Source organism: Canis lupus, chromosome 16, assembly GCF_048164855.1.
Source record: "Canis lupus baileyi chromosome 16, mCanLup2.hap1, whole genome shotgun sequence".
NCBI classification, from domain to species: Eukaryota; Metazoa; Chordata; class Mammalia; order Carnivora; family Canidae; genus Canis; species Canis lupus.
In genome coordinates, this window is record NC_132853.1 from 15,616,699 (window position 1) to 15,642,633 (window position 25,935).

Here is a 25,935-nt window from a genome sequence, read left to right on the forward strand (position 1 = left end):
TTATGATAGTCATAGAGAGAGAAATAGAGGCAGAGACATAGGCAGAGGGAGAAGCAGGCTCCATGCACAGGGGGCCCGATGTGGGATTCGATCCCGGGTCTCCAGGATCGCGCCCTGGGCCAAAGGCAGGCGCCAAACCGCTGCGCCACCCAGGGATCCCTGTTTTTTTATTTTTAAAAATATTTTTAAGTTTGTTTATTCATGAGAGACAGAGAAGCAGGTTCACCTTGGAGCAGGGAACCCAGTATGGGACTTTTGATTCCAGGACGCTGGGATCATGACCTGAGCCGAAGGCAGACACTTAACTGAGTGTTAAGTGAGCCACCTAGGCACCCCTAAATTTTACATTTTAAGTGGGTGAATTGTATATGTAAATTAATAAAATCAATAAAATGAAATAGATAAAGCTGTTAGTTAGGAAAACTAGATAACTGCTTCTGTAGTTGTACTATATAGTCTTTTTTGCCTTGTTTTTGGCCTTCTAAATGAAGAGAAGGATATATTTAATTGCATTTGGGATAGGATATCATCGAGTGCTGTATTTATTTAAATTTTTATTTTATTAGAGCAAGTGAGAGAGAGTATGAACAGGGAGAGTCAGATGAAGAGGGAGAGGCTGACTTCCCGCTGAGGAGGTTGCAGCATGGGGCCTGATCCCAGAACCCTGGGATCATGACCTGAGCTGAAGGCAGATGATTAACTCACTGAGCCACCCAGGTGCCCCTCATTGAGTGCTTTAATTTCCCCCCTTTATTATTGTAAAAAATTGTTGAAATGTTGGGAAAAAAATTTTGGGATGTCTGAGTGGCTCAAGTCGGTTAAGAGTCTGCCTTTGGCTCAGGTCATGATCCCAGGATCCTGGGATTGAGCCTGCTTCTCCCTCTCCCTCTGCCTGCTGCTTCCCTTGCTTGTGCTTAGTTGTGCGTGCATGTGTAAATAAATAAGACCTTTATTAAGATGCTGAAAAATTGTAGAGCATAGAAAAGGAAATGTAAATTATCTGAAATAGTACCCAGAGACATATATAATTGTTAAATTTTTGGTGGTATAGGTATTTGTGTATAGTTTTTCCCTATATAATGTTCCAAAGTCCTACAGTTTAAGATAATTCATAGTCTTTTTTGGTGTAGCGAAGTTATTTTTTAAATTGCTTTGTTGGGGTCAATTTAGAAAAGCTAATTACTGGTTCTCTTCTGGGGCATTTTAATTTGTTAGTTTTTAAAAAAATATTCTTTTTTAAAAGAGATTTTATTTACTTATTCATGAGAGACACACAGAGGCAGAGACACAGGTAGAGGGAGAAGCAGGCTCCCTGCAGGGAGCCTGATGTGGGACTCAGTCCCAGGACCCTGGGATCACTACCCGAGCCAAAGGCAGATGCTCACCCGCCTAGCCACCCAGGCGTCCCAATTTGTTAGTTTTTGAAAATAAACTTAGTATGGAAGTGATCTTGAATTTACCCTCTGACTCTGCTGCCTCTGAATTTAGCTTTTTTTTTCATGACTAGTTTAAAGGGGTGGGGGGATGCTTTCAGGCTTCCACAAATGAATTAATGGTCTTGTTACTGTACTTCCTAATCATTCTTTAATGTTTCAGAATTACATTTAAAAATACATCTTATTAAAGTATTTGTATGCAATAAAATAGATCTTCTTTCCATGTACAGTTGACTCTTGAACACATAGGTTTGAACTGTGTGGGTGTACACTTACATGTACACTTATATGTGTGTGTGTCCCCTTCCCCCCCGTAAATCCAGTATAGTACTGTGAATGCTTTTTCTCTTGATTTTCTTTATAGCATTTTCTTTTCTCTAGCTTACTTTATTGTAGAATACAGTATATAATACATATAACATGCACAAATATGTGCTGATTATCAGCAAGGCTTCTGGTCAACAGATTATCAGTAAAGTTTTTGGGGAGTCATTAGGTATACTTGGATTTCAGACTGTGACTGCCTGGTGGGTCTGCTCTCCTGTGTTGTTTTTTTTTTTTTTTCTCCTGTGTTATTCAAGTATTAAGCCATACAGTTCAGTGTTTGATAAATCTATTCAGATGTATAACCACCACAGCAGAGCATTCTTTTTACTCCAGATTTCCTTTGCACACAAGCCTCCCTCGTTTCACCCCCATCCCACTTACTTGCTGTCTTCATAATTTTGCATTCTTAAAAAGTTATTTTATTTATCCATGAGAGCCATAGAGAGGCAGAGACATAGGCAGAGGGAGAAGCAGGCTTACTGTGGGGGGAGCCTGATGCAGTACTTGATCCCAGGACCCCAGGATCACAACCTGAGCCAAAGGCAAGGCACTCAACCACTGAGGCCACCCCCCCCCCCCGCCCCCTGCACTCCTAATTTTGCATTTTATATAACTTAAAGTGAATTATACAGCCTTTTCTGGTCTGGCTTTTTTCAATTAGCATGATTTCGTAACTCATCCATGTTGTTACTTGTACCCATGGTTTATTTTTTGTTCTTGAATAGTATTCCACTGTATACACGGACTTTTGGGATTGTTTTCACCTTAGCTATTTTGAATAAAGTTGCTGTGAACATTTGTGTAAAACGTCTTTGTGGAGATAAATTTTCGTTTCTCTTGGGTAATATCTAGTACTAGAATTGCTAAGTCTTAGGGTGTTCCAATTGTATAAGAACTACTAAACTGGGGACGCTTTGGAGGCTCAGTGATTGTCTGCTTTTTGGCTCAGGGCGTGACTCTGGGGATAGAGTCCCACATTGGGCTCCCTGTGAGGAGCCTGCTTCTCCCTCTGCCCGTGTCTCTGCCTCTCTCATGAGTAAATAAATAAAATCTTAAAGAAAAAAAAAACACCAAAACGACCAAACTGTTTTCCAAAGACCTTACCATCTTAATGTTTCTATTAATTTCCTGATATTCCTGAAAGGATGTTTTTGAACGTATTTCCCTGGGATTAAACAATTTATTATGCAGTGTTTCATAAAGTTACCATCTGCATCATGTCTTAAGGTATTGCTCATGTTTAGAATGTTAATGTATGCTTAGGGTGCTTGTTAAAATGTAGATCCTGGGCAGCCTGGGTGGCTCAGCGGTTTAGCGCTGCCTTCAGCCCGTGGCGTGATCCTGGAGACCCGGGATCAAGTCCCACGTCCGGCTCCCTGCGTGGAGCCTGCTTCTCCCTCTGCCTGTGTCTCTGCCTGCCCTTCTCTCTCTCTCTCTCTCATGAATGAATGAATGAATGAATAAATAAATAAATAAATAAAATCTTTAAAAAAATGAAAAGATACAATGTGTAGATCCTTGGGTCTTAAAGATTCTCAATCAGTAAAGTTGAAGAGCCATATGATAATATGGCATTTTAGTCTTTTCTAAAAGCATAATTTTCATTAATGTATTTATTAGGTTACTGTTCATTGAGCTTTTTTTCGTTTTTCATTTGCATTCCATTGTTTTATCTGAAAATTTTTTTAAAGATTTGAGAGAGAGCATGCGTGCAGTAGGGAGGGAGAGCGCTTGATCTCACAACCCTGAGATCATGACCTGAGCCAGATGCTTAACTGAGCCACCCAGGTGCCCTTTGTTTTAAGTAGGCACCACATCCAGTGTGGGGCTTGAACTCATGGCCCTGCGATCAAGACTTAAGTGTAGATCTAGAGTCCGATACTTAACCAACTGAGCCACCCAGGGGCGCCTCATGTGGATTGTGTTTGTTACCTGTTTTTTCCTTTACTTGGGTATCTCCTAAGATTTATCTGGGCCCCTTTCTTTGGTCGCCACCTAGTGGTAACAAATAGGAACCATCACGAGTTTTGCTGATAAATTGAAATTCATAGTAGGTGAACAGTGTCCCTTCTTAAGAAGGATGGAAACACCCAAAGATAAGTTTGGTTTGTATGTGTGATTAACCAAATGCTCAAATGTGTATGTTTGCTATATGAATGCTCTTTCCTCCAACTTCCTTATTTTTGAAAATACAATTTATTTGGATTTAATTGGGAAATAATTTATTTGTAAGAAAATCTATTTTAGAGCCTATAACTTTTTTTAATTTTTATTTATTTATGAGAGAGAGAGAGAGAGGCAGAGACATAGGCAGAGGGAGAAGCAGGCTCCATGCACCGGGAGCCCGATGTGGGATTCGATCCCAGGTCTCCAGGATCGCGCCCTGGGCCAAAGGCAGGCGCCAAACCGCTGCGCCACCCAGGGATCCCTAGAGCCTATAACTTTTTAAAAAAATATTTATTTCATTTTTTTTTTAAGATTTTATTTATTTATTCATGATAGTCACAGAGAGAGAGAGAGAGAGAGGCAGAGACACAGGCAGAGGGAGAAGCAGGCTCCATGCACCGGGAGCCCGATGTGGGATTCGATCCCTGGTCTCCAGGATCGCGCCCCGGGCCAAAGGCAGGCACCAAACTGCTGCGCCACCCAGCGATCCCTAAAAAAATATTTATTTCAAAGAGAGAGCAGCGAGGAGGGCGGGGAGGGGCAGAAGCAGAGGGAAAGAGAAACAGAAGCCGACTCTGTACTGAGCACCCGGCTTGGTCTTACCACCCTGAGATCATGACCTGAGCCAAAACCAAGAGTCGGATACTCAACTGACTGCCACCCAGGTGCTTCTAGAGCCTATAACTCTTTAATTTTTGTCTAAACTGTCAGCTTAATTATTTTTACTGGGAAATGGGCAGGTGTGCCTTCTTAGTTCCCTTATTTAATGAGATGTTTCCAAACCTTGCTGTGAATTACACTAGGTACTATATGAACTTTTGTTTACATAGAACTTATATTGCAGATTCTCTTATTCTAGGCTTTTAGTTTACTTTGTTTTATATGTTTTTAGTTTTTTACTCCTTTTTAAAAAATATTATTTATTCACGAGAGACACAGAAAGAGGCAGAGACACAGGCAGAGGGAAAAACAGGCTTCCATGCCGGGAGCCCGATCCAGGACTCTATCCCAGGACCCTGGGACCACGCCCTGAGCTGAAGGCAGACACTCACTGCTGAGCCACCCAGGCATCCCAGTTTTTTACTCCTTTTAAAAAAAGATTTATTTGAGAGGGAGAGAGGGGTATAGGGAGAGAGACAAGCATACTCTTCCCCACTGAGTTGGGAGCCCAGTGCAGGGCTCAAGACCCGAGACTAAGGCAGAGGCTCAACCAACTGAACCACCCAGGTACCCTTACTCGTTAGTTTTGATTATTGTATTTTTGTTAAGATTCTTACTTTTTACACTAGTTTGACAGAAAAAAAGAGTTCTATTGTAAAAGGGGTATTGTATATCAAAACTTACTTTGTATGGTCTGATTTTACTTCTCTTTTCCTTTATAGAAATGGTGGAATCAATGAAGAAAGTAGCAGGGATGGATGTGGAGTTGACAGTTGAAGAAAGAAACCTCCTATCTGTTGCATATAAAAATGTGATTGGAGCCAGAAGAGCTTCCTGGAGAATAATCAGCAGCATTGAACAGAAAGAAGAAAACAAGGGAGGAGAAGACAAACTAAAAATGATCCGGGAATATCGGCAAATGGTGAGATTATCATATCCTAGACATCTTTAAAGAAAGTTGCCTTATGGGATCCCTGGGTGGCGCAGCGGTTTGGTGCCTGCCTTTGGCCCAGGGCACGATCCCGGAGACGCGGGATCGAATCCCACATCGGGCTCCCAGTGCATGGAGCCTGCTTCTCCCTCTGCCTGTGTCTCTGCCTCTCTCTCTCTCTCTCTCTCTCTCTCATAAATTAAAAAAAAAAATTAAACAAAAAGGTTGCCTTAGGTTTTGGCTGTTTTATTTTAAAGTTTTATTTATTTAAGTAATCTTTACCCTGATGTGGAACTTGAATTCATGACCCCCAGGATCAGGAGTCTCATGCTTTTTCTAATTAAGCCAACAAGTTGTCCTAGGTTTTGGATATTTTAGATGACGGCCTAGTACTCATGAGTTAAATATGCATAAAATACATATTCTATTTAGTTGATTTGCATTTTTTACTTACCTGGAATTAAGAGATTATGGGCTATACAATATTTCAGGAAAGAGGTAAACTATTTTTCTACAGAAGCTGCAGAGGGTGTTCAATTTTAAGCACCACACAGGTAGAGAACCAGTTTTTTTTTTGTTGTAGTTAGCTGCAAAATGCTATAGTGAGTGACTGGGAATTACCATTCAGGAGAATTGAGCGAGTATATTTGTACTTGTTATGAATCACAGAATTTGCTGGGTGCTATGGGTGTAAAGATGAGACAGATACATATTATATAGCCTCCTTAATGGAGGCTCAGTCTGTTTTTTAAAAAAATTATTTACTTATATTTTTTTAGATTTATTTATTCATGAGAGACACAGAGGCAGAGACAGGCAGAGGGCGAAGCAGGCTCCTTGTGGGGAGCCCAATGCAGGACTCGATCCCCAGGACCCTGGGATTATTACCTGAGCCAAAGGCAGACACTGAACCACCCAGGCACCCGGTCCTTGTTTTTTAATATAAAATGTTAGAGGGCATTGGACATCTCATGAAGTTACTGTTTCAGATGTTACATTTGTATATGTAAATATATGTAATTTTTCTTAATGTGAATTTTGGTGGAAAAGTACAATAACCATTGATCTAGTTCACGGTGTTCTTTTTTAAAAAAATTCATTCATTCATGAGAGAGAGAGAGAGAGGCAGAGACACAGAGGGAGAAACAGGCTCCATCCCGGCAGCCCCACGTGGGACTCGATCTCGGGACTTTTATCTATTCATGAGAGACACAGAGAGAGGCAGAGGGAGAAGCAGGCTCCCCACAGGGAGCCTGGTGTGAGACTCAATCCCAGAACCCTGGGATCATGCCCTGGGCTGAAGACAGGCACTCAACCACTGAGCCACCCAGTATCCCTAGTTCATAGTTTTATTTCCTTTCCTTCCCCTTCCCTAGAAAGAGAGGAAGAGACACAGGTAGAGGGAGGAGAAGCAAGCTCCACGCAAGGAGCCCAATGTGGGACTCCATCACAGGAATCCAGGATCAGGCCCTGAGCCAAAGGCAGACACTCAACCGCTGAGCCATCCATGTGTCCCTAGTTCATGGTTTTCAACTAGGGGGTGATTTTGCCCCTCAAAACATTTGGCAAATCTTTTGAAGACATTTTTGGCTGTCAACGACTTGAAGGGTGCTACTGGTATCCAGTTGGTACAGACAGGGATGCTGCTTGTTATATATTCTATCATGCATGGGACAGCACCACACAACAAAGAATTACCTGGTCCAAAATGTCAATAGGAGTACTGCTGAGAAACTGATCCTGGTGGAAGAGACAGGTATATAAACCCATTTAGAATACAGCAAGGAAAATTACAGGAACCACTCACAAAGTAGCGTGGGCAATGGGAAAACAGAAACTACATTTATTTATTATTTCTACTTTTGTTGGACACTGTTCTGAGTGGGGAGATATTTATTAGTACATATAATGACCCTGTAAAGAATAGGTTATTGTTCTGCTTTATAGATGAGGAAACTGAGGTTCTGAGTGATTAAGTAACATACCTAGAGCCACAAAGAAGTTATATGCTATCAGTGTGTCCATTAACCTCAAATATGTTGGAATAAGAATATGGATTGTCAGTAGAAAAGTTTGGTGTCTCAGCAGGATGATGAAATGAGAAAATTAGAAGTGCTGAAGAGAGAAAAGGCTGTGCTAAATTGTGGGATTTGGAGTAAGTAAGAAAGGAAGCAGGAAGCAAAGAGTAGGACTGATAAAGATGAAAGATTCAAGAGGCTGGGTGTCTTGATGTGTCCCTAAGTACGGATTAACCAGGAATAAAGGAAATAAAAAAAAGGAAGTTACATTCCGATTGTGAAATACTAGAATTTACAACTTGTTGGGTTAAAGCAGTACAATTAGGGATGTTGACAAATAAGGTCATAGAGAAAAGATCAAAGAACAACTGTGTTGAAAGGAACACGGATGTGATGCCAGGAATTGAAGAGGTAGACTGAATGTGAGTGAAAGGCCTATAGAGATCCACTGACTGAGAACAGATTCTTAGAAATTAAATTGAAGGGCAGCCCCGGTGGCTCAGCGGTTTAGCACCTCCTTTGGCCCGGGGTGTGATCCTGGGGACCCGGGATCAGGTCCCATGTCTGGCCCCGTGCATGGAGCCTGCTTCTCCCTCTTCCTGTGTCTCTGCCTCTCTCACTCTGTATCTCTCATGAATGAGTGAATAAAATCTTTAAAAAAGAAAAAAGAAAAGAAAAAGAAATTAAGTTGAAGATGAGCTTCCAAATAGGAACAGTTTGGAGTAATACTGACTTAGTGGGGAACTGAGCGAATCCAGAAATTGTCTTGTCTCTACAGTAATCGCCACTTAAAAAGCCACAAAGGAGGTAAGTTTTTCAGGAAGGAGCTAGTTTAACATAGAATCAGGATGAGATTACAGGAGAAGAGAGAGTGGGGGAATTCTTTACAGTGGAAAGGGCCCAAATAATTATGTGTGTTTGTGGTGGTATGCATTTTTAGTATGATAAATTGAGATGAGTGGCAATATTTACTTGAGTATAAGCATTTTTGGTGTCATGGTGGACTGTGGATCTGAGCCACTCAAATGATTGGCTGTTGAGCATAGTAGTGGTTAGGAATGTGAGCACTGGAGGCAGGCTGTGTCTAGGTTTGAATTTTTTTTTTAAGATTTTATTTATTTATTCATGAGAGACACAGAGTAAGAGAGGCAGAGACCCAGGCAGAGGGAGAAGCAGGCTCCATGCAGGGATCCCGACGCGGGACTTGATCCCGGGTCTCCAGGATCACACCCCAGGCTGCAGGCGGTGCTAAACCACTGTGCCATGGGGGCTGCCCTGTTTTTTTTTTTGTTTTGTTTTTTGTTTTGTTTTGTTTTGTTTTGTTTTTTAAGATTTTATTTGATTTGTGAGAGAGACACAGAGAGAGGCAGAGACCTAGGCAGAGGGAGAAGCAGGCTTCTCGCAGGGAGCCCGACACGGGACTCTATCCCGGGTCTCCAGGATCACACCCTGGGCTGAAGGCGGCACTAAACCGCTGAGCCACCTGGGCTGCCCTAGCTTTTTAATTTTTATTCCATCCCTTAGAAGCTGTGACCTTAGGCTTTATAGCCTACATTGGTTCAGATCCTAGCTCTCCTCCTTTTGGCTAAATACTATATAATCGTTTCCCCATGTAAATAGAGACATAGTTTCTACCTTGTTAAATATGCTAATTAAGTATGCAGCACTTGTAAATAGCAATCAGTATTATACTCAGTTCTGTAGCTAAAACCATGAGGTTGTTGGGTTGGTGTGTTTGTTTAGATTTTATTTTCAAGGGCAGCCCGGGTGGCTCAGTGGTTTAGCGCTGCCTTCAGCCCGGGGTGTGATCCCAGAGACCCGGGATCCAGTCCCATGTCGGGCTCCCTGCATGGAGCCTGCTTCTCCCTCTGCCTGTGTCTCTGCTTCTCTCTCTCTCTCTCTGTCTCTCTGTCTCTCATGAATAAATAAATAAAATCTTCTTTAAAAAGAAAACGATTTTATTTTTAAGTAATCTTTATACCTCACGTGAGGTTTGAATAACTATGAGATTGAGAGTCACATGCTCCACCAGCTGAGCCAACCAGGTTGCCCGTGTGTGTGTGTGTGTGTGTGTGTGTGTGTGTGTGTGTGTGTGTAGGGGGTTGGTTTTGGTTTTTGTTTTTTAGCATGTAGAAGGAAGATAATGTCTAACCTGGAGACAGCTTTTCTCTGCTTTTTTTAAAATCAAGAGCAGGGGAGATTCAGCATTTTTAAAATTTATTTATTTATTTATTTATTTATTTATAAAAATTTTTAAAAAAGATTTAGATAGAGATGTGTATTCTGTTTACTCTGGCTCTCTTCCTCAAAACCAGTGGGCAAATATGTCGTAATTCATGTTACAATTAAGTAAACAAACAATTTTTTACTTTTTTTTTCAGGTTGAGACTGAGCTAAAGTTAATCTGTTGTGACATTCTGGATGTACTGGACAAACACCTCATTCCAGCAGCTAACACTGGCGAGTCCAAGGTTTTCTATTATAAAATGTAGGTTCTATACTAGAAGGGAAAATGTCAGATTAAATGTTAGCCCCCTTAGAATTATCACTTTTTTTTTGAATTATCACTTTTTTGTGTAGGTGTTCAACTTTTATTTAAGAATAATTGTTTAATGTTTAAAGGATAGTTATATGGGAGGAATGATTTTCAAAACTTAGAGTGCTCATTTGCATATTCACTGCTAATGAACAGTTATTGTTGCATTTAAGATGCTCAGACTATTTACTATAAGAGTACTAGGTTTTACCTCTTTTCATTTGTTTTTGTGTGGAGTTAACCCATCAACTGTTGCAATACATTACATAGTTCAGTTTTAATGTTTTATGTAGAAGTTTTATTTCACAATTAACTGTCATGCCATTTTTTGGAACCACTTTTTTATGTTTAATTCTAGTTGGCAATAAATTTATTGATTTTTTTTTTTTAGAGGCTTTTCAATTAATTTCTCTAAGATTTTGCTTATATTTAGTATTCTGAACTCTGAGAAGGAAAACTGAATAGTCTTTCCTGATAGAGTGAAGTTATTGAAGTATACATGCTGATTATTAAAATAATTTTTGTTACATTTCATTTTATAGATTATAGAAAAATTTTAACAGTTTACTTTCATTTAAAAAGCATTCTTCCTAATTCTATTTGTTTTATTTTGTTTTGTTTTAGGAAAGGGGACTACCACAGGTATCTGGCTGAATTTGCCACAGGAAATGACAGGAAGGAGGCTGCAGAGAACAGCCTAGTGGCTTATAAAGCTGCTAGTGATATTGCAATGACAGAACTTCCACCAACGCATCCAATTCGCTTAGGTCTTGCTCTCAACTTTTCTGTATTCTACTATGAAATTCTTAATTCCCCCGACCGTGCCTGCAGGTAAGTCATGGAAGAGAAACAAAAGTTCTCACTGGGAAAGTGAAAAACATTACAAGAGAGAATTATTTGTCTTATTTCCTGGGATTGCCTTTGTGGCCTTGGACATGTAAGAATTCTTTTGGCTTTTAATGAAACTTCTTTGGATTATTTTAAGACCGACTCTATCTCTGTTCACTAGGATAGCAGTTTTAGATTATGTTGATGGGGACAATTTTGGTTGGTAGGTTGAAATTTTAACTTGTTAGTGGGAGGGTGGAATTATTATTATTATTATTTTTTTAAGATTTTATTTGTTAATGAGAGACACAGGCAGAGAGAGAAGCAGGCTCCATGCAGGGAGCTTGAGGTGGGACTCCATCCCAGGACCCCAGGATCACACCCTGGACCGAAGGCAGGCATTCAACCGCTGAGCCACCTAGGTGTCCCAGAGGGTGGATTTAGAATAGAATTATTCTTTTTTTTTAAATTTTATTTATTTATGATAGTCACACAGAGAGAGAGAGAGAGAGAGAGAGAGGCAGAGACACAGGCAGAGGGAGAAGCAGGCTCCATGCACCGGGAGCCTGACGTGGGATTCAATCCCGGGTCTCCAGGATCGCGCCCTGGGCCAAAGGCAGGCGCTAAACCACTGCGCCACCCAGGGATCCCTATTTTCTTTTTTTTTATATATGAGCTTTTAGTCATTTGTAGGTATGTTAACATAGTTAGGCTCTTAGTGTACATATTTTGTATTTTCTATTCTAATATGAATAGTTTTCCATCTTTCTATGTTAATAATTCCCTCATATGTATTTTAGATTGTTGCCAATATTTGATACAGATAGAAATTTAAGGGCTACCTCTATGTACATGGCTTTTTCTTGTAAAAGTTATTGCAAAATATAACAGTTTATCACTCTAACCATTTTTTTAAAGATTTATTATTATTATTATTTTAATTTTAAGGATTTTATTTATTTGAGAGGGAGGGAGAGCATGAGCAGAGAGAGGGAGGGAGACTCCCTGCAGGGCTCGATCCCAGGACCCTAAAATCATGACCTCAGCCAACAGCAGATGGTCAATGGACTGAGCCACCCAGCCACCCAAAAGATTTATTTATTTTAGAGATAATGAGTGAGTGGGGGTGGGGTGCAAAGAGAATCTCCAGCAGACTCCCTGCTGGGCTCAGAGCTGATGCAGAACTTGGTCCTATGACACTGAGATCATAACCTGAGTTGAAATCAAGAATCAGATTCTTCATGACTGAGCCACTCAGGCGCCCCTCATTCTTCTAACCATTTTTAAGTTGTATAATTGAATGGCATTAAATACACCTGCAATATTGTGTAACTGTCACCACTAAGTTATTTCCAAAACTTTTTAATCACCTGAAACAAACACTAACTGGTACCGGGTCATTGTCCAGATTCGCCCACCCTTGACTCCAGTTATTTCTACCTTTTCTCTTTGTGAATTTGCCTATTTTAGGTACTTCATATAATTGGTATAATGTATTTGTTGTTTATAGTTTACAGTCTTCAGTATGTAGGGATCAGATACTCGATGAAAGGGAGAGATTGTCCTTTTGTGAGGTGGATTCATTTGAATGCAGACCATTATTTATTCATCTAAAAACATTCTAAGGGCACCTGGGTGGCTCAGTGGTTGAGCGTCTGCCTTTGGCTCAGGTTGTGATCCCAGGGTCCTGGGGTGGAGTCCCACATTCGGCTCCCATGGGAAGCCTGCTTCTCCCTCTGCCTGTGTCTCTGCCTCTCTCTGTCTCTCATGAATTAATAAAATCTTTAAAAATAAATACTTAAAAATAAAAACATTCTAAATGCCTCGTCGAGTTTAAACAGGTACAGGTCTCAGCTGAAGAAGTTATAGCTATCTCTGTTCAGCTAATAGTATTGATTGGGTCTTTCATTGTCATTCTCCAGTCTGCTTGTCCCACATATCACTTGGAGTTAAGTCTTCTCCATGCCTTTATTTTTATGCATTTGCTTTAATCTTAAGTGTGCATTCATTCTTTTCCCTACCCTTTAAGATGAGTTTATATTTGATTTTTCCTTTTTCTTGTCCTCTAGGGTTTCTGAAGTATTTTCTCCAGAGAAGCACTTCATACTTGTTTTATAATGGTTTTATATGTCAGTCCTCTATTTTCTAGATATTCACTGTGGACTGAGATTGTTTTTTCCCTCTCTTCTGTTTCTCCACCAGTGTTCCACATCACTTGGTATACATCATACAATATATCCAGTAAATGTTGTTTCTTTTAAATTCTAACGAATAGCTTACATACATTTTTGTGGGTTCTATATTGCCCCTCCCCCCATTTTTGGCTTCTGTTAACATTAAATTCTTCGGAAATAAACTGAACTAACATTTCATCTTTTTGCATTAAAATTTTATTAAATAAGTGAGCTGTTAATGCTTGGCTGGCTTAGTGGTTGAGCCAGATATCTGCCTTCGGCTCAAGTCATGATCCCGGGGTCCTGGGATCAAGTCCCACATAGGCTCCCCACAAGAAGCCTGCTTCTCCCTCTGCCTAGGTCTCTGGCTCTCTCTCTCTCTCTCTTCTCTCTTCTATGTATGTGTCTCATGAATAAATACATAAAATTTTTTAAAAACGTGAGCTGTTGACTAGAACTTGGTAATACTTTTATTATGCCTATATTTTGGTTGGTTCAGGATAGAATTTATTTAGTCTATATTCTGTTTATTGATAGGCTTGTCAAAAGCCTAGTAAGAAGTGGTGTTCTGGGGTGCCTGGCTAGCTCAGTAGGTAGAGCATGTGACTCTTGACCTCGAGGTTGAGGTCATGAGTTTGAGCCTCACATGGGGAGTTTTTTAAAAAAATAATGTAGTAGTGCTCCTAACAATTTTATGCCTCCAAATTTGCTAGATTATAAAATTAAATAGAAAATTAATTTTCATCAGTTACATCTATTTTTCCTTTATTACAGTATTTAAACCCAGGATAGTATTATATACTGTGGGATAGCTGAAGAAAAAGATTGATTTCTAACACGTCATTTCTTTTTTTTTTTTCTAACACATCATTTCTGTTTTGAGGCTTTATTACTATAATATATTTATTAAATAATTTTAGGTTGGCAAAAGCAGCTTTTGATGATGCAATTGCAGAACTGGATACGCTGAGTGAAGAAAGCTATAAGGACTCTACACTTATCATGCAGTTGTTACGTGATAATCTGACACTATGGACTTCAGACATGCAGGGTGATGGTAAGGAAACTCCGAAGTTAAATGCATCTCTTTTCAGCTATTGGATATTTTTACTCTTAGGAATTCCTTGGTATTTCTTCATACTAAGCTACAGTTTAGACTCAGCCTATCCCCCAACAAACTATCAAATTTTAATTATTGTTTTTATAGCAAATGATCTCAAAGTACAATTTCCATTTGGGACTGTATGTTAATAATATAAAAGACCTCCTTGGAAAGGGGGATCTTTTTAATATTCAAAGATTTAAAAGTTAAAAGATTTAAAAGTTTTGTCTCTAATGATATTTGCTAACCTTAGTTTTTTTCTCTCACTGTGTTTTGGAAAATGGAGACAGGAATCAGCTCATTTTCTTTTTCTCAGATTCAATTTTAGGGATCTAAGATTGTATTTGATTGTCATGATCACTGCTTTGGCTGACTGGTATCCTGAGGTTAAAACTAGATGGTGTCAAAAAAAAAAAAAAAACTAGATGGTGTCAGTAAATATTTATGAACCATTTTCTCTGGAAATCTTTAAAGAAGGAACTTGTCTCTGGATTTTATAAAGCAAATGGAATGTCCTGCTTTTTGTCTGTAAGAGGTCTGATATAGTCTCTGTTTTGTTGTTATTGTTTGTTTTTAGTTATAAATATTATTTTACAAAACTTAGTCTTGTGATGGGGGGTTAATATTTATTCTAAATGCCCAAATTTGTCATAATTGTTGATTTTAAAGGAGATTTTATTCTTATTCTTTATTTATCCCAAATAATCCTTTTTTATCCATGATAGATTGTTGAAGAGTTGAGGAGAGGGCATGGGGCACATAAACTAGTGTGGCATGCGCATTTTATGAGCTATAGCTCTATAGTTGGTGGTATGTGGAGTGGAAACAAAAAGTTTTGTCAATTTAAGTTGCAGATCCTTTAAGGACTCTGAAGCATATGTTGCATTGCTTGAGGCTGTATAGTCTGTTAGTCAAGACAGCATGCTGAATCCAGCATGTTGTCTTTGGAAGCATTGTACTTAAAAGTATTTCTGGGGATGCCTGGGTGGCTCAGTGGTCAAGCGTCAGCCTTTGGTCAGGTCACAGTCTCAGGTTCCGGGATTGAGTTCTGCATCGGGACTCTCCCTGCAAGGAGCCTGCTTCTCCTGCCTATGTCTCTGCCTGCCTCTCTGTGTCTCTCATGAATAAATAAATAAAATCTTTTTAAAAAATTAAAAAGTACTTCTGAAAATGGGTTTTTCAGGGCATGTATGTTGTAAGTTTCCTTACTCCAGAAGGATAGAGTCAGATTTTAGACTTCTTTAGGTAATAAAGTGAGAATTAGGTGACTCCGCTTTAAAGCTAACTAGCTTTATGAAATATTTAGATATTTGGCTAGGGTTGGCTTGAGATGTGTGGCATATGTGATCTACTTGCACACTTACCCAACAAAGCCAGGTGGAGCCACATACTACTTTTCAACACAGTACTTCAGGCAACCGCTACCAGTCTGTAGGACTCAAAACCAATTTACCATCTCTGAACTAATGACTTGAGGTTCCTTCCAGCTTTGACATTTTGTTGTATTCTAAATAATAATTACTCAGAAGAATGGCCAAACAGCTGTGGACTCTTCACAGTCACTCTCAGCTCAGAGAAGACTAATATCTCTCTGCCTGTTTGAGGGGCTAAAGGAAAACATGTGGAGAGTTTGGTAAGCGGTATTGACCTATAAGTAAGGTATATACCCCTGTGACCTCTGGGGACATTTTTCTGAGGGTGAAAATAACAAAGAAGGTGACCTGGGTTGAAACCTTTCTTTCTTTCTTTCTTTTTTTTTTTTAAAGACATTTCATGCCAACTTTTATAACTAAACTTTTGCTAGATTATAAAAGTAAATAGAAATAAGGTTTATTTTCTAATGCTACTTATTTATCACTGATAACCAGGAATTAAAGTAACTATATGTCCATTCAATTTTTACAAAGAACCAAAGATAACACTTTTTCTTGGTTATAAAGCATTTTATGAAATAGGGTTATTCTCTTGAAACTACTTTTCATAGTTGGAGGGGTTCTTTGTATAGAGATGTTTCATTACATTTCTGATAGATCTCTCTTTAATCCTGTTTTAAATTTAGTGAAATCCAGTTGCTATAGTTCTTATCACTTTGTAAGTTGAACAGTTGATTAAATTTAGTTGAGACAGACTAATTTTCATTGAAGAGCTTTGTATTTGAAATTAGGAAACAAAAAAATTATGAAACATAGTTTATTAAAAATTTAAGTAGTCTTCGGACATTTTAGTAAAATTAACAAATTATCTGAATTTAAAAATTGTGGGTACTAGTAATTTATTATGTGTTTTATTAAATAGGTTTTGTGACTTAGAATATGCAAAATTGCAGTCATGAAATAGGCAGTTCCTCAGGGTGTTAATTTACTTGAACATTATTTAGTTTTTTTCCTTTTTAATTTTATTACGAAAAACGGTGTCAAAAAACTAGAATTAAGGGTTTCTAAAGGAAGAAATAGATGATATTCACAAGCTTTTACGGAGATGTTTTTATCTTTTTTTGAACTGCAGAATATGTTCACTTTTGTCTGTGTTGGAACATCTTTATAAACAGATCACCACTTTTTCTCATCAAGTGATTTCAGTCCTCTTGTGTTCAGAGGACTGTTTCATACATAAATGCATAGAAAGAAAATGTGCATTCTCTGCCTGTTTCCGTCTTCCCCCCAAATCCGAAAACAGTGGGCTAAGAGATACATATCCAAAGAAATCTTTTCCCCCCTTCTGTATACCTTTTAAGAGGATATTATTTCATCCTTTTAAAGGTAAAATGAACAAATACTTTTTGTTGTGTGAGGTTTTTATACAAAGTGAAAAGGCCAAAGTCTGACTCCGCTAAATCATTGATGTTTTCTTTTGTCCTGCTCTCTCGGTTTATTTTTCTTGTAATGTTGCTTTCATATGATTGTTCTCCCTCCCTTTCTCCTTGCAATATAGATTCCTAAAGGAAAATCCAACTCTTCCTTTCCTAAAAACTCTACTTTGTAAGTCATTATCATGGCACAGCGAATTCTGCTTTTTAGTTTTGGTTCTTCACTAATCATGCCTGCATATATCATCATCCTTTTGCTTACAAAACTGCCTGTTCTACATTCTAGGATGTGAAACCTTTTAAGACATTTATGATCTGCTACCCTTGTCTACTTCTGGTTGGGTGTGACTCATCTGACCATACCCTATGCCAAAGTTACTTGGAACTTGTGGCAAATCTAATGGTTGCTTTTAAGTGAATTAGCGTGTGCCCTATTGTTGTTTGTTAACCGTATTTTGGCAGTGTATTGCTGTTAAAAATGAGCGTGAATGTTCCTATCATTTCCTAAGTTTGAGTACATTATTTTGGGGATGGTTGGGTGGTGCATCATTTCTTTCCTCAGGAAATGGATTTTTGTCTTTTTCTGCATGTGTTTTTCTATATAGGAGTCAAAAATCTTTATGTGCCTTAAGTACTTAAGAGTCACATATTAGTGTCAAACATTTTTGTCAGAGAAGAAAATTTGAAGTGTCTAAAACTATCTTTACCCAATCCTTGTTTGTAACAGCGTTTATCATTTATCATATCAAGATCTTTCAGACTATTGAAAAAGCACTCCTTAGGTTAAATATTTTACATTGGTAGGCAGTTGGTCTTAGTGTCATTTGTCCATCCTAGTTAAGTAATTTAACAAGCAATATGAATGGATGGATTGTCTGAACTGTTGTTGGATTAGTTAATTGGTATTCACTTTGATTCACACTAGTAATTACATAGGAATTGTAGCGGTTTATTAAAGCACAAAAGAATGTAACTTTTACCTGTTCCATTATTTTTTAGCAAAAGCCTGCATGCTTTATTATGGCTGACTTATTTTAATGCTTATTAATAGGTAGATGATTCTCCAGTGAATAGGCTGGCTTTCTGTTGCATGTCACAGTGCAGTTGAAACTCCTCAGGCCAATCACCATGTTGTAAGGGAAAGAAAAATGGCATGAGAGAACTGGTCCAAATGCCCTTCTTTAATAACCTCAGCGGTCTGGTTTACTTTGAGCATGCTGTTTCACCCTGGAGTAAGAAATTTGGTTTATGGTTTAGTGTGACTGGCCAAGATCTAAAATGATATAAAACTGAAATCACTTTGAAAAGCAGAACCCTCCCTCTAAAACTATAGAACTTCTTTGGAGCATTTTTCTGCTCAGTTCTCTTTACTAAAGTATTTCACATGGAGCTTATGGGTAGATTTTACAAAAAAACTATAAAGTACCCTTGGTTTTTGAAGGGGTGAGGTTATTGAGAAAGAGTATTTTGACCCAAGAAATACATAAAAGCTTGAAAATCATTTAATAATATGGTTACCTTGGCTGTCTACTTTTAAGAGCTTATTTAGCATAAAAATAGTTTCACTGTGCATCAGTTTTTTTTCATCCTGACTATTGACCATTCAGGACCTTGATCCAGCAGCACCTCTTGGCTTAGGCATTTCAGGTGTCAAGGATGGTAGAAGTCCTTTGGCTGTCCTTGTTTAATACCAATTGTAGCAAATATAAGGAGTCTTTGCTTGGAATGATAGTTTTTTGTTGTTGTTACTACAACAGTCTAATTTAGTATGAAATAATTAACTCATTCTTCTTTGCAGGTGAAGAGCAGAATAAAGAAGCGCTGCAGGATGTGGAAGATGAAAATCAGTGAGACATAAAAGCCAACAAGAGAAACCATCTCTGACCACCCCATTCCTTCCCATCCCACTCCCATTGGAAATTCCCCCATTGTCACTGAGAACCACCAAATCTGACTTTTACATTTGGTCTCAGAATTTAGGTTCCTGCCCTGTTTTGTTTTTTTTGTTTTTTTGTTTTTTGGTTTTTTTTTTTTTGTTTGTTTTGTTTTTTTTTTTTTTAAACAGTTTTCAAAAGTTCTTAAAGGCAAGAGTGAATTTCTGTGGATTTTTACTGGTCCCAGCTTTTAGGTTCTTTAAGACACTAACAGGACTGTGTAGAGGCTTTTTCAGCATTACTGTATTGTCTCCTGCCAGATGTGGCAAGATCACCATTAGAAATGGAAATTACATTTAAAGCCATTAGACTTCTAGGTGATGCAAGCATCTAAGAGAGAGGTTAATCACACTATAGAGGCATTGTGGTGTCATTTTTCCTTTTTCTAATTGTTTAAATCGAATTTTATACCAATGTTAAAAATTAATTGGATGTTAGCTTGAAGTGGTTAAAGATTGTTTGGAGAGTTGTTATAATGGTTTTGCTGTAAAAAGTGTTGCGGAAATGTTGCTGAAAAGCATGGTGCTGGTAACAGTTCAACAATCCGTGGCTGCTCATTCTTGCCTACTTTTACTCTCCCTCTAAAGCAGGTTAGCATTGAAGGTGGTATGGAAAAGCCTGCATGCGTGTTCAGTTCTTTGTTTCTTCTCCTTCCCTTTCCCCTTGGGCCCCCCCTTCCCTCCTTCGCTCGCTCAACCTCTTTTGTTCAGTATGTGTAACTTGAAGCTAATTTGTACTACTGGATATCTGACTGGAGCCACAGATACAGAATCTGTATTGTTCTTACTGAAACACAGCATGGAATTAACATTAAACTTAAATAAAACAAACCTAAATTAAAAATGCCAAATATTATTGCGCCTCCATCCTTTATCTTTTTAAAATAAACTGTAGTCCAAACACGTTGACAGTATTGTTTGCCTGAATGTGGAAAGATCCCCCTCTTTCTTCTACAAATCACTTGGTTTCCCAAAGATGATACATATTTTTAGAAAAAAGTTTTAGAAAAAACTTATAACCTGGTTGTTGAAGAACACTGAATAAGAACACCAAGTCAATTCATTACTATCTTTTCTCAACCAGGTAGCAAAATGGTACTTATTTTTTAATCATTAAAGTACAAATTCATACTTAAGGTACAATTATGGGTCATTTTCTAGCATGGAATTTTGGGTTGTACAACCAAATAAGGCTGAATGTTTCAGAACAGTCCTCCTTAGACTAAAGTAAAATTACCCATTACCACCTCCAAAGGTCAGGGGCAAGAGCAGAAAAGAATAATTACATTCATTTTCAGTAGTACATGTACACGTGGTAGAATCGTGTAGCCACCCTCCTTACTAGACAGACTCATTGTTAACTATTTTCTTCTAGAAATAATCTATACATCAGTGTATATAGGTGTTATAGACCATTCTGTATCAGGCATTAAGATCTAATTTGAGTGTGTAACATGGGTATACTCCTGATTTTTATTTTAAACCAGTTGACTCCTTTGAACATTTCAGATTGTTTTCAGCCTTCCTGTTGTAAATGGTGCTGCATTATAACGGTCTCCACTTAAATATTTGCATGTGTATTTGTGTGATACATTTCTAGATTTCCTGTGTCAGAGAACATAACTTCTCAACTGATAAATACTGCCCATTTCCCTCCATAGAGGTTGTTCCACATTTATAGCCCCCCCCCCCCCCATCAGCAATGTGAGAATATCAGCTCCATCACCATGCTTGACTCTGCTGTTGTCAAGATGTTGACACCAAAAGTAATACCCTGGCTTAATTCTCAGTAGTGAAGTCTTAGGAAATTGACAATAGTGATGTGTTCTAGTAGTTTTTATCTTATTAAAATATATGTTGTATGCCCATAATTAGAATAAGCAAGGTTTTTGGGTATTCCTCTTCTATTATATATTTAGATGTAGAGCTATGTCCAAGAGATTTTCAGGTTGATTTGTTCTCTTCCAGCAGTAAAGTGGCCAAAATGCCTACTGCATCAAGGTGCAAACCTGAAGGGATTTTTAATTCTGTCACAGACTTTTAAAGATAATGGGACTCAGGGTAGTACAGTCTGCTCCCATGGTAAAACAGTGGCACAAATGTGTGGACTTCAAGAGTCGAATGCATAGGCATTGTTTTTACCCAATAGTCTGGCTTGTGGAGGTGATTTCGGTCAAGTTCCATTGTTATGTGAACACGTTTAGTGAAAGGGTTCTCTAGTTGGCATTGTGGATGGACTTCTATATATTCAACAAACTCAGGATGCCACAAGCATTCTCAAGACTATGGCAATCTTGGTATGGAGAGAAAACTTGCCACTCAAACCACTGAAGGCACTTGGGAAGGATTGTGATGATTGGTACAGGTCTTCAGTTACTTATAAAAAGTTGGAAGACAGGCAACCAGGGAAGACTGCGGAAAGATAATGGCTCTGTAAGGACAGTGTCCCTCCTTCTGTCTGTGGTCTGAAAAGGTAGAGTTTCAGCTGTGTTTAGCGCTCTGAGGATCATTTGGTTTCAATAGAAACTCACGTTACCATTACAATTTGCAATTTATGTTTCAGTTATAATTCTTAGTGTTTTGCTTTGAAAAAAGTTTCAAACCCCCAGAAGTTTTTTTAAATGTTGGAAACACCAATAAATGTGTCTCTTTCCATGCTTGGGTTCTGGAACAAGTGGCCAAAACAAATCTCCAAAGTTACGTTTTGCTTCTTTAAGGAAGATGAGCATGAACTTTAAGTTAGATCTTTGTAAAGGGAATTTGATGGAATAAATGTAAACATCTAACTTGGCTTCTGTTTCAGACAAATGCCGCTTTAGAGTTTAGTGAATTCCCAAATCAGCTGCTTGCTCTTGATCCTAGGGACAGTAGGAGAGTGAGCATGATGAGATGGCTTTTTAAAGATGAATATTGCTTCTGAAAGGTTTTGAAAATTTTAACAGGGATGGTGGGTTTCTTAGGGGTTAAACGTCTGCCTTCAGTTTGGTGTGATCCCAGTCCCTCATTGAGTCCCATATCAGGCTCCCTGCATGGAGCCACCTTCTCCCTCTGCCTGTGTCTCTAACTCTCTCTGGGTGTCTCATGAATAAATAGATAAAATCCTAAAAAAAAAAATGATAACAAGTAATAGTTAATAGGGGTCCCTGGGGAAATTCTAAGATGGGTCATTAAAAGGAATTTGTGAGCTTTTAGAGGAAGTGATTCTGGATCTAATCAACTAAGCAAAATCAAGCCCTATCTTGTTTTATGATACAATAACTAATATTTAGCTAAATTCAGTATTGGCTGTGTACCAGGCATTGTGCTAATTTTTAAAGTTTTTATTTTTAAAGATTCTCATTTTGAGAGCATGAATATGGGGGGAAAGGGCAGAGGGAGAGGGACAAGCAGATTGCCTACAGGACCCTGAGACCATGACCTGAGCCATAGTCACACTTAACTGACTGAGCCCACTAGGTGCCCCATCACTGTGCTCATTTTTTTAAAGATTCATTTATTTATTCATGAGAGGCAGAGACGGAGAAGCAGGCTCCCCGCTGGGAACCTGATAAGGGACCTCACCCTGGATCCTGGGATCACCCGGGATCACACCCTGAGCCGAGGCAGACGCCCAACTGCTGAGCCACCCAGTCTTCCCTCACTGTGCTCATTATTAAGCAGTGTCCGTAATGTATATACTCAATAGTATGTTATGTTGGTCACCTGCATTTTGGAAATTGGATAGGGAGAAGTTGCCCAAGGCCACACAGCTAGTTATATTGAACCAGGATTCAGGGATCCCTGGGTGGCACAGCGGTTTAGCGCCTGCCTTTGGCCCAGGGCGCAATCCTGGAGACCCGGGATCGAGTCCCACGTCGGGCTCCCGGTGCATGGAGCCTGCTTCTCCCTCTGCCTGTGTCTCTGCCTCTCTCTCTCTCTGTGACTATCATAAATAAATGAAAAAAAAAAAAAAAAGAAACAGGATTCATGTTTGTATGACTACAGAGCCCATGGTTTTTTTTTTTAAGATTTTTAAATTTTTTATTCATGAGACTCAGAGCAAGAGAGAGAGAGGCAGAGACACAGGCAGAGGGAGAAGCAGGCCCCATGCAGGGAGCCCGATGTGGGACTTGATCCCGGGTCTCCAGGATCACACCCCGGGCTGCAGGTGTCACTAAACCGCTGTGCCACCAGGGCTGCCCAGAGCCCATGTTCTTAACCATTAAGCCATTCTACCTTTTTGCTCTTTATCAAAACTCTTAAGGTTTCATTGCAATATTTTATCTAAGGTGATCATTTAAAAATTTATTTTAACATTTCTGAGATCACCTTTTTTACAATTGATAGACTCCTTTTCAAAAGCTGTAATATACATATTAAGAAATGGGCCCTGTGCTGTTACTACTTTGAGGTAGGCACTCTTGTAGGATTGGTTCACTTTGTCAGGTTGTATGTACAGGCCTGCTATGTGTAAGGAGGGCTGAAAAAAAATTTTTTTGAAGTGCCTTGCTTTTTGGACATTTACTTCTTTCATAATTGAAGAATGTACTTACACAACCCAGGCGGTATAAATTCCTGTCCGGGGGCTACTTCTCTCTCTCTCTCTCTTTTTTTTTTTTTTTAAGATTTTATTTATTCATGAGAGACACATAGAGAGAGGCAGAGACACAGGCAGAGAGAGAAGCATACTCCTCACTAGGAGCCCAATGCTGGACTCGATCCCCAGACTGGGATCTTGTCCTGAGCCAAAGGCAGAAACTCAACCGCTGAGCCAACCCAAGTGTCCCGGGCTTGCTTCCTTTTCCTTTTCCTTTTCCTTTTCCTTTTCCTTTTCCTTTTCCTTTTCCTTTTCCTTTTCCTTTTCCTTTTTTTCTTTTCCTTTTTCTTTTTCCTTTCCTTTTTTCTCTTTTTTCTTTCTTCTTTTCTTCTTTCTTTCCTCTCTTTCCTTCCCTCCCTCCCTTCCTTCCTTCCTTCCTTCCTTCCTTTTTTTTTTTTTTTTCCTACTTTCTTTTAAAGCTACCACTGACCATTCTTCCAATTGTGCTGAAACTCCTGGCATTCAGGCTTCCATCCTATATTGCTTGTTTCTGGTCTTCCCCCGCCCCCCCCTCCCCAATCCTGTCTTTTCGCATTTAAAATTCTGGTGCTTGTACATTTGGGATGGGGCTTATTACAGCATCTAACGCTTTCCCATTAATAACATATTTGTAGCCATGATAACAGGCCACAATAAACTGCTGAGTCCCCTTAGAATTTGTTTTTGATGGAATTCTCAGAAGAAATTGAAGAGCATTTCCCCCCCCACTAAGCTTTGTTCCTCATTAAGATGTGAGCCAGAACATTTAAGAGATGCTAATTTTGCCTAGGTAAATACTCTAATTGTAATTGGCAAAGATTAGATTGTGAAGATGTAGAGAAACATTGTCATATACTGTTGGCATTCTTTAAGTTTTATGTTCAAGTAAAAAGAAAATACATAAAAAACATACAGCTTAATGAACTTCCACAAAGAGAATACACTGTTTAACCCTCAGTCACATCAAGAAATAGAACAAGACCAGCATCCTAGAAGACTCCTTCATGACCCCTTCTCAGTCATGTAATTACTCCCTAACTCCAACTGAAGCCAATTTGATTATTGCCTTCAGTTAGTTTCGCCCGTTTTTGATCTTGATATACAAGGAATCATACAGAATTTTTACCCCTCAGTATTATGTGAGATCATTCCATGTGTTTTCATGGCTATATAGTATTCTGTTGTATTAATATACAACTATCTAGTCTATCAATTAGAATTATTTTAAATTTTAGGATGTTACCAGTAATATTATGGACATTCTTGTACATCTCTTTTGGCATATATACCTGAGAATGGAATTACTGGGTAGTGGGGGATACATATGTTCAGCTTTCATAGATAATTACAAAACCGTTTTCCAAAGTAGTTGTCCTGTTTTATAGTCTTGCCAGCAATGTAGGAGAATCTTAGTTGCTCCACATCCTCACTGGTACTTGGTATGGTCACTGTTTTTAGTCGTAGTCTTCCGGTGGGTATGTTGTGGAATCTAATTCTGGATTTAATTGGCATTTTCTTGATGACTAATGAGACTGAGCACTAAAATATGTTTACTGGACATTTGAATGTCCTCTTTTTTTAAATGCCCACTTTTGCCTGTTTGTTGTCATTTGCTTATTGATTTGTAGGAAATCTTTATATATTAGGAATAGAGTATGTTTTTGGAGTTGTTAACTGCAATTATCTTCTATATTCTGTGCCCTGCTTTTTCATTATATCCATGTCTTTTGACAAACATCTTAATTTTAGTGTAGTCTAATTTATCCATATTTTCCTTTAAGGTAAGTGTTTTACATGTTTTATTTAAGAAATGTTTGCATATCATTATCTTTCATGTTATTTTTCTGGAAGCATTGTTTGACCTATCATACTTAGATCTAGAATCATCTAGAATTTGTTTTGTATATGGTAGTAGGGAGATGTTAAAACTAACACTTTCCTGTACAGATATTCAAAAGAGCCAGCACCACATATTGTTTGATTGGTCTATTTGTCTTGGTGCCACTGCAATTCTATTTTCAATATCTGGTAATGTGAGTCCTGTAGCTTTTTGTTTTTTGTTTTTGTTTTTGTTTTTAGAGATTTTATGTATACATGAGAGACACAGAGAGAGAGGCAGAGACACAGGCAGAGGGAGAAGCAGGCTCCCTGTGAGGAGCCCAACATGGGACTCAGTCCCAGACACCCCGGATCACGACCTGAGCTGAAGGCAGACGCTCAGGCACTGAGCCACCCAGGCGTCCCTCTTTTTGTTCAAGATAGTATTGGTTATTCTTGGCTCTTTGCATTTCCATATATTTTTTAGAATTGGCTTATCCATTTCAATATTAGGAACAGCAGCAACAAAACCTGCTGGGATTTTGATAAGCATTTTATCAAATCTGGGGAGAAGTAATATCTTTACACAATTATGTCTTTTGAACTATGGACATAGTGTATTCCTCCATTCTTTAGATCAATTTT

At 38.7% G+C, this 25,935-nt stretch overlaps 1 protein-coding gene across 8 annotated transcripts in view; it reads left to right on the top strand.

Moving 5' to 3' along the window:
• Positions 1-19,768, top strand: part of YWHAE (tyrosine 3-monooxygenase/tryptophan 5-monooxygenase activation protein epsilon) — a 55,124-nt gene extending 35,356 nt beyond the window's left edge. For 4 of the 8 annotated variants that reach the window (XM_072779121.1, XM_072779120.1, XM_072779123.1 and 1 more), the window contains 6 exons: positions 5,312-5,511; positions 9,920-10,026; positions 10,699-10,905; positions 13,997-14,133; positions 17,110-17,156; positions 18,783-19,768. In XM_072779121.1, the coding sequence (XP_072635222.1) occupies positions 5,312-5,511; positions 9,920-10,026; positions 10,699-10,905; positions 13,997-14,133; positions 17,110-17,117 (659 nt within the window). In that variant the 3' untranslated portion in view covers positions 17,118-17,156; positions 18,783-19,768. The remainder of the gene's footprint in view (positions 1-5,311; positions 5,512-9,919; positions 10,027-10,698; positions 10,906-13,996; positions 14,134-17,109; positions 17,157-18,782) is intronic. The other 4 variants (XM_072779118.1, XM_072779122.1, XM_072779117.1 and 1 more) reach the window with 1 other exon arrangement.
• Positions 19,769-25,935: the final 6,167 nt, after the last annotated feature.